At 44.0% G+C, this 9,261-nt stretch overlaps 1 protein-coding gene across 1 annotated transcript; it reads right to left on the minus strand.

The window, feature by feature from the left end:
- Positions 1 to 371: 371 nt before the first annotated feature.
- On the minus strand, positions 372 to 8,707 carry LOC142587822 (sulfotransferase ssu-1-like). Its single transcript, XM_075699109.1, has 3 exons — positions 8,369 to 8,707; positions 5,456 to 6,062; positions 372 to 940 (listed from the first exon to the last, which is right to left on the minus strand). Exons 2-3 carry the CDS (start codon positions 6,013 to 6,015, stop codon positions 553 to 555), a joined length of 948 nt encoding a protein of 315 aa, XP_075555224.1. The 5' UTR covers positions 6,016 to 6,062; positions 8,369 to 8,707; the 3' UTR covers positions 372 to 552.
- Positions 8,708 to 9,261: the final 554 nt, after the last annotated feature.

Here is a 9,261-nt window from a genome sequence, read left to right on the forward strand (position 1 = left end):
CAAGGAACCGAAACTACGCACGGCCAAACACTTGATGTGAGAAAGAACTGCCTTAATAAGAGATCCGGGCTACGAGCGGTGGATCCAATGGTTTAGCTGCCTAGAATAGCTATTGCATGTGTTGCAGATCCTGCAGCTCGCAACATGCCTTCCCCTCCCAAACCTCTTTCTTCCCTGTCGCATTCCTCATAAGTGGCTTTTCGAAAATGAAAGGTTTCTGCAATAAATCAATGATTATTGGGAAGCATTCACAGAAGTAACCTATCCGTCACATTCAATAAAGAAAAAAAGAACTTTACTTAACGTTTATATGAGGCACGCTGATACCACTCGTCTTTGATGAACAGGCAATGCAACGGCTGTTTAAATGTACTTGTCTAATTGACTGCGGTTTATTTTTCTTGAGTTCATGGAAAGCAGTGAATGGGGCTGACGTAATTCAGCAATCTTTGATTTCCGTGGCCCGTTAAAGTGAGCGTGCAACCACGCTCTTAGTCGCACACGCATTGACAGCAAGTTCCATAATCTTCAGGTGTAGCGTCGCTGACGATGTCAGTGAAGAGGAAGACCAATCCCTTCCCAAAGCTTCATCACGTCTGTGTTGGCGCATTTTTCGACGATTCGTTTCTTCATCCTGTCTACCTGCTCTTCGGAGAAGTGGTTCCTCCAGTCGCCGACGATGCCTTTCCGAAGAAATCGCACTTGCCCTTTACTGGCCGTACTCTTGCTCAGGGGCTCCCTGAACACTTCCAGGGACTTGAGCGCCCGCTCGGGTGGCAATTCAAGAAGGCGATGGAGAATGCTGCCTCCACTATCTACGTTCACTTGCATGTTTTTGAACTCAGATCCGTCCAGCAGCTTCTTCATGAGCTCGTCATTGTTACGCAGCATGTTGCCGTAGTCAGTGCCCAGAAAGTCGGCTATCTTGAGGATCTGCGTCCTGGCAGAGAGAAACAATAGAACGTGAAACATGAATCTCGCGATCTGTGCAGTTTGCGCTCCTGATGTGCATTAAACATAAGAGTTTCACTCGTAGAGGGAAAAGCTAACAAATTGCGAATTGCAAGTGCACTAAAGATAAATGAAGCTAACTGGTGCGACAACATTACGCACATATTAAAGTAACCGTCAGCTTTCCAGTGCGTTCAGGAAGTAATTCGGATGACAACTCAGAGGGGTTTTAACTGCACCGATATAGCTAGAGAGATTCAGCGTAATGCACGTGCTAAGAGAAACAACCCAATATTCGGAAAAGAATTCAAAGATTTTCTACTCTCCTGGAAACAATATGTAGATATGGGGCATTCTAAATAATGTAAAGATTTAGTGCCACTTTTGATGCTGCGAAGCCCTTATTAAGCCGCTGTGAACACTCCCTGCTTAAGCGGCATGTTCTCTAAAATGAGGAAGGCTACGAAAGGTGGTGCCGGGAGTTTCAAATGGTTCCAGTATCATTAAATGAATGAATGAATGAATAAATAAATAAATAAATAAACCAACAAACAAATAAATAAACAAATAAAAGTAAATAAAGTGTAATAATGCTTGTAACATGGTATACAGCAGAGCAGAATCTAAATTACCATAAAATGCGCCAGAGCCTAAATATCGCTAGAGCGGAGCTTCACTAGATATGCAGAAGGGTTAAGGGATGAACGTCCGGAAGACACACCCCGATATCTGAACAGGCACATTTTTAAATGTCGTGGTGTATTTCACTAATATTTTATGTCTGAAGGAGTTTCTTAGGAGCAACGCCGCGAAAAATTCCTAATAACTTCCCCATCCGAAACTCAGCGCATGAGCATTGAGATGGTGCTGAACAGCTCGGAAGTGGAGGACCAGCGAAAGCAGATTGCCAGAGCCGTTAGTGCTGCCACCGCCGCTGGCGCCTTGGACTGAAAGGCTCCGTCCATGGCGGGGATCCACCCCTCTCCATGCCACATTAAACTAGCGTTTTGTCTCTATTTCTCCGTACGTGCGTTACGTGGGGCGTTCAGTTTGTCTATATGCGTGCGCACACAAAATGATCAAAGCCAAAGTCTGCACTAGACAATATGTGATACTGTTGTAGACTACGACAGCAAATTAAGTATGAAAATTGGGATCACTGATTGGAGTATCCGGAAGTAACATGCAAGATTATTTTCTGAGTTCGCTTCTGCTCTACGTACTCCTACACAGCTTCTTCCAGAGAGGGCAGTGGTAGTAGAATACTTCAGCCTTACTTTGTGTAAAGAGAGCAGCTGCAGTAGTGCTGAGTTTTTTGCAGCTGACTAGAGTGGCTGCAGTGATGATAATGTGCATGCTGAATCGTATTTGCCTAGATGTTTATCTTCGTTTCCAACTCATGAATACGTGACTTTGATGCGTAGAAAATTTCCAACGAAAGTTCCAGTTCCTTCTTTTTAATAGCCCACGCCAAATTTGACAATTTCAGTAAGCCCCACATTACCTCTTTCTCTGCCACTCCCGGTGAATCAGACGGTACTGACGTCAGGTGAGGTTTATCAGTCTTAAATAGATTACATCACTCTGATTTCCCATTTTGGTCATTTTCTAACTCATAAAACCTCTTCGTGGTGCGAATCACGAATTTGTTATTACAAAAGACTAATCTTTCAATCTAACTCGAGCAAACGTTTTCCTATACTGTCCCTTTGAAGAATTGTAGTTATGGCTAGGTACATAGCAGGGCTTTCGCGAGGCTCCCCAGTGCAGTGTGCGTATGACAAAAGCCTAAAATGCCACTCTGAACATTTACTTATACAAGCGTGCCTCTCAAAACATTTATACACATATTCTTGGAGCCTGGAATGAGCGCTTCCACTTATGTAGGTATATGTACAATTTTTGAAATTTGGCACGCCTGCAATTGCAATGTCTTAAGCGGCTTTTCAGTCACTATCCTTTTACAAGCAGACTAAGAAAGTGCTTTTTGGGGCCTACTTGAATATTGACGACTTCTTGTCCAGAGACAGCGAAGCTACCAGTTTTTCTTATCAATGAAAACTTCTATAACTTCCTCGTTTTCATATAATATGAAGACCATAAATGCTGCGCCCACCAATTAAATCAATGAGAAAGAGAATATAAGATTTGAATGACGGCTTCATACTTGGAAAATTAGGAAGGAAGATAGGGATAAGTGTTACCCACTCTATGGAAGGTTCACATGTGAAGCTTCATAGTTAACTGTGCTCACTAGGTCTTTATCCCATAACCGAACTCATTACGTCAACGCCATGACCTTCTTTGTCTGGTATTCCTCTCAACATGCCCTTGGTCCTTTACATTTCCACACGAGATTATGGACACTGAGAGTAGCCTCCACTGCACGTTCACTTGCGCGAGTGCTTGTAGACAGTCAGGGTAACTTCGCAATCCATGCTTTGAGTAGCCGATGATCATAGACCATTCTACTTATGTACCCATAGCCTCTCAGGATTCTCAAAAAGCTATCCGCGTAACAGAATATTACGCCGTTTCGCTGGCCCATATATGGCCGTGGCAAAGTGTGATCCCATAAATGTGAAAAGCTTTGGCTTTCTCCCTATTTCATTGGCATCTCAAAACCACTTGAAAACGTTGCACAAGCAATGCAGCAACAAAACTGAAGGTTATAAAGTACAAGCAAGCTTTTCCGGTTTTAAGAAAATTACATTGCACGTTTGTTTCTATAGATCCTTACTTATGTTTCTTAAAAAACTTGTCCTTTTTTATGTGAGGAGTGTAAGGCAGTGCATGATGACCAATATAAACAGGCAGACAGACTTCATAAGCGGTCTTTCCAGGGAAGACCACAAACCCTCCTTTTGTATCAAGGAGCAGCCATTATTTATTCTGAAACCGACATAAAAACACCACACGAGCCTTTGTGGACGTCAGATTTACCGAAACAACAAGTACGTCTCCAAATAATGGACCTAGCTCTTTTAGTTTTAAAAAATGGTTTTTCAATGCCTACTCGAGAACAATATGCATTCGGCTGTATTCGCATTGCTATGCTGTCTCGCAATTTTGAAGCGATGCCAAACCAACCAGGCACGGGGTGTGCATAGCTGCATTTCTTCAAATGTTCCTACAGCTGGTTTTTGTTGGTTTGTTGGTTTTTTTTTTGTCCAATAGGTTCGATCTTGTCGACGGAGGCCGCATGGGGAAGAATGAGCTAATATACAAAAATTTAAGGAAACAGCAGGTGGAAATGAAACTCTAACCTCGGATATTTATTTTGTAAAGAATTCCCTAGAAAAGAATCAGATCAAAACTTGAATGCTAGTCAGAATATGTGGAAGGAGTTGGATTATATTCTGCTATTGGCCTGATGAAAGCAATACCACTTAGATGTGTTAAATCTCGCCCTCTAAGCGGTCAAGAATAGCACACAGAGACTACCAGATTCGCATTATTTCATTCGAAACATCTTTTCATTATCATGAAACAAAGTACAAGTACAGAAAACAATTACAACGTCTACTGTGCTTTCGCTACCACATTAGTGGCCTTGACTAAGTGGCGGTGTAAATGTTGTACTACCACGAGTGCTGCTATCTCTCCGCGCCACGTAAATGGGCCGCAGGGCAGACGTGCCTAAGATAAGCGCAGGAGACAACGCTCCTGTCGCACTCTACACACTTAACGCACTGTTGTGTCGGAACCGCACCCAACCCAGTTTTCATGTTTGCCGTCTTCGTCCTCTGGCGTCCTCTTTTCCTCGCGTCTATACTATAGTCTCTGTTCCGATTTCTCATGTCACTATGGTCTAGTTGTCAGCTCTAAATCTGCACTCCGCAATAAGCACGGGCAGAAAACTTAATGAGCCTAGCGAACCCAATAGAACGTAGAATGCACGATTGGTGTATGCCAATGTCAGGAAGTTTAAGAAAATATAGAATACAGAATTCTCTCCACGTAGGACACCTCACGAAGTTTTAGTATAGCGAGAATTTATTAGAATGAATGAGTACGGACAGGCACGCACGACACCGTGCAAACATATCGTTAACTCAAAACGAACGTGCAGGCCTTCACCCAGAAATTTAGCAGTTACGGTCGGCCTACAAATCAATTCCCGTGACCTATTGAGCTGCTGTAACTTTGCACCATGGCCGACACTGGTAGCTTAATGCCTTCGAAGTGCGTTTATTGCGCGTTTACAGGATAGAAAGAAAAATCATGAGTAGGCATTTTTTCTTGTTATGCAAAAACCACTACCGCACACTATAATTAAGGGTCAATCTATGATAGGTTCGTGGCTCCTGTTGGACACCAGTGCTGAATTTCAATACCATGACCATAACACGCGAAAACACAAGATTAGCGATGCCGTGGTCCTATATAAATGTGTTTAGCGGGCGCAGGAAAGTGAAGGAAACACCTAACCACACCACACAAGTGAGCATGTTCTCTAAAGCGAATTCATGCTATAATTTATGATGCTGTGTGCAAAACTTACCTGGCATCCATTTTCAGTTCTTCATAGGTCAGGAAGAGAACGTTTGGGTCATTTCTGTGTCCATACCAGGAGAGGAGGTGGTCGAAGTAATCCCCGAAGGACACGGTGCCGCGCACGAAGTTTTCAAAGTAGTCGTCAAACGTCATGTCTGGGACATCATATGATGGCTTCTCCTTGGTGTGGTAATAGAAGGAAACGCACACATCGAAAGGGTTCCTAGCAATGGTAATATACTTGGCCTGCTCCGAGTAGGGAACCTTGCCAAATGGCATATGCGTCTTGATGGTTCCAGGCCTTGGCATCTTCTGCGCAGCTTCGGCTCCTAACATTTCCAGGAATGGCGAAGCAAGCATGAACTCCAGAGGGTCCTTAGGGAAAGTGCCACGATTAAATATGCCGTAGACAATGTACTGAACCCAGGTCGTTCCACATTTTGGGTACGTCGCGATGAACACGTCGCCTGGTTCCGGCTTGTAGTTGAGTGCTGACCGTACTAGATCATCATTGAAAAAGGTATTACAGCAGTAGCCGTCGACATACTTGTACGGTACTCGTTTCATGGCACTTGCGCTTCAAGCACGTTGACCTACTTGAACTTCCCGTGGTGCTGAAAAGAATAAAACCATAACCATTTCTTTCCTTCTACCATTCACTCTACCTTATTGTGTTTGAGTGAGGAGGTCTCTACCTTATTGTGAGGAGGTCGGCAAAGAGGACATCAGTGGATACTGATGCCTAACTTTAGTTATGAAGGGTGCAGAGAACGGAGGGATTTACTCAGAACTCTGTGGAAATAATGCACTCCAGAGAATTTTATTTCTTTCGACGCTCTTAATTGCGTATAATTTTATTAGTGGGTTTTCTCAACATGCGAAGGCTTGATGCGAGCGTTTACTGTTTTGCAACAAGAATTCACATCCTAAATTGACTTTTACCTTCCCATAACTGCCTTCACGACTTCATTCTCTGGTTTTGTAGCTCGCATGCATCAAAATTTCAATCCATTTTTTTTGTCTGGCTGTATCATGCAAAGAAGATCGATCGCACGTTTCACAATGCAAAACAAAATGAAGTTATTTACGCTATTTTATGCGCAGCGAAATAAAGTATAATCAGGCAGATGTTTTACGTCCAACGTATCCGCTATATCGCCCCAACAGGTCACCGGAGCCAGTGATATGGGGGCCTATTGCGAATACCTGTAAGTATTTTCTCTTTAGTAGGATTTGACTCATCTATAGCGATGATCTTTGCACATTCGGAATTCGGTATGTAGACTGCTCTCACGGTGTTCTTATTGTTGCTGTCGCAGGTCGACAATGTAATGAGTGCTCTGAAGGCGTTAAGAAATTCGCTCGTATATAGTCCGATTACTCATTACGGGAGCAATTAGGCATCGCTGACTGGGGCTCTGTTTTCTGCAGTGTAAATGTAGTTAGCTCATCATGATGATTACAGACGGACTTCTCCAATTATAGCCGCTCCTGTTCAAAACTCGGCGTGGTTCTGTCTTCAACGAAAACAACAAGACTCATTCTTTTGCAACCGCGATGAAGGTACACTCGTTTACAGGGCCCATTTTTGGGAACCAACAAATTTTTCCGAATTTCCTGCGGCTTGGACGGTACGGTAAATTCCAGTTCCAACTTAATTTCCGTACAGAAGAGTTGCTATTAGCTGCCACTAACACAACTTGGGTAGCCTTAAAACGCTACAACATCTCTCACATTGTGAGACGTGTACAGTGATAAATGTTGCTGATAACGCATAGCACACTTTTTTACATATCTATTCGCCAACAGTCGTATCATCCGGCAAGAACTGCGGCACGGTGTATGTAATTCGTGTGCTGAATGAGGCTGCATATTCAGAACTACTCTGCAAACTACCGTCACACCGGCCCCTCGGAAAGCTATAGAAACTTTATGCTTAATACCAAGTGCGAAAACAGCCTACAAGCATGCAAGATATTAGTTTGGTATTTCAAATAGTTATCATTTGGCGACCCGTCGTGGAGTCTTAGTGGCTATGGCGTTGCGCTGCTAATCACGAGATCGCGGTATCGAATCCCGCTCACGGTGGCTGTATTTCGAAGGGTGGGAAATATAAGAACACCTGTGTGCTGTGCATTGGGTGAACGTTAATTGAAGCATCCCAGCTAGTCAAAATTACCCGCAGTCCACCATTATGGTGTGCCTCATGATCAAATCGTCGTATGCGCACATGAAATCCCAGAACATATTTTTAATCACTTGTCGGAAGAGGTATCGCCTCTAACGTGCGCGAAAACATGAAGACGAAGTCTTAGCTTCGCTCGTGTACTGGCTAAGCCTTCATATTCATTTTCATTTTGTTTGGCAGTCCTTCACGAACGTAAGCGCCACGTATCAAAGAATCGTTATTAAGGTCGGATACGTATGCAGCGCTCCATCTCAACCCTTCATCTGATGGGCATTTTTTTTAGCCGATCCACGAGGCGTGTCCTTCCTTAATGAGCATGAGCCGCTGCTCACAATAGAGAGGCGTCGAAATCTGTGCCCATATGACGGGCTCCATTGAGTAAGAATTCATGACCTCGAAGGCAATGCTCTTGCTTGCTTCATGCACTGGAAGTGATTGCGGGAGCCGCAAATACGTCAAGGAGGTTCAGTTTAGGACACCATCTGATGAAATGAAAAACATTCCCTCTAATCACGGAAGAAAAAAGTAATCCACCTCGAGCTACCCTGTGAGAGATTTATTCTTAAGGAAAGGAACGGAAACGTTGGCTTTCAAAGCTTTCAGTTTCATTTCTATCGTGCAACAAAAGCAGCTTTCTGCAGTCCGGAAACCACGAATGCCCAGGTTAGCCCGCTCTGCTATATTAATTCCACCGGAAACAAAAACAACATGTCACTGTTGTCTGCCACTTACTCCGAGGCGCTTTGTAAACCGAGAAGGCGTTGTTTCTGGACCTCCACCCGATGAAACAACGTGTTTATGCCAGCGCTTGGTCGATTGCCCAGCCACTTCCGCGTCAAACAACGGTGGCGTAAGGGCGACCGCACAAGAAAGAGTGCAAAAGGCAAAACTGTGCCGCCGACATCCATTCTCTCATGTTTGCCTTGAGAGCTGGATTGCCTTCCCTCTCGACGCCAGTCCGTTCAGCCGCAGCAAGAGATGGGGGTGGGGGTGAGTGCAGTCACCCAGATTCTCGTTGAACCAACGGCGCTGTTATCTTTACCACCCTATACTCGCGCGAACGACGTGGACGAGGACGGCAAGTAGTGACTGCGTGGCCGGCTGTGACCCCGGCGTTGCTCCACGTTTTGACACTCCGTGGAAGCACGACGCACTGACCGAACCCTCAATTTGCACGTTTGCGACAGAGATACGACGGACCTCGCAGTCTTTATTAGCATTTTTACCTTGTAAAAGGCTACGCCCTCTAGCAGTGGTCTGATCGGAGTGGGTGGATTCAAGTTTTTAAATTCGCTAGGAAAGATATCTTCATTTAGCGATAGATAACTCTTTAAAACAGATTTCGCACTTTGTTAGAGAAAGAATGTCTTTTATTTTCTGGTCAAAAAAAAACAAAGGCCAAGCGTCCATTCTTGAATATTGCACCCACAGATCTACACTGACGACTTAGGCTACCATAACAGATTGAGCGGTATTATCGCACATTTTCTTCTTAAACGTGTGGTACAAAACTTGCAGGAGGCAAAGTCAGAGTTGTAGCCTAAGTTTGCAGGAAATCATATAATTATTTATAGAGATATACATTTTCGCCGAGCAGGCTTTGCTAAAATGTATCACGCCAAAAT

This window comes from Dermacentor variabilis, chromosome 7 (genome assembly GCF_050947875.1).
Source record: "Dermacentor variabilis isolate Ectoservices chromosome 7, ASM5094787v1, whole genome shotgun sequence".
NCBI lineage: Eukaryota > Metazoa > Arthropoda > Arachnida > Ixodida > Ixodidae > Dermacentor > Dermacentor variabilis.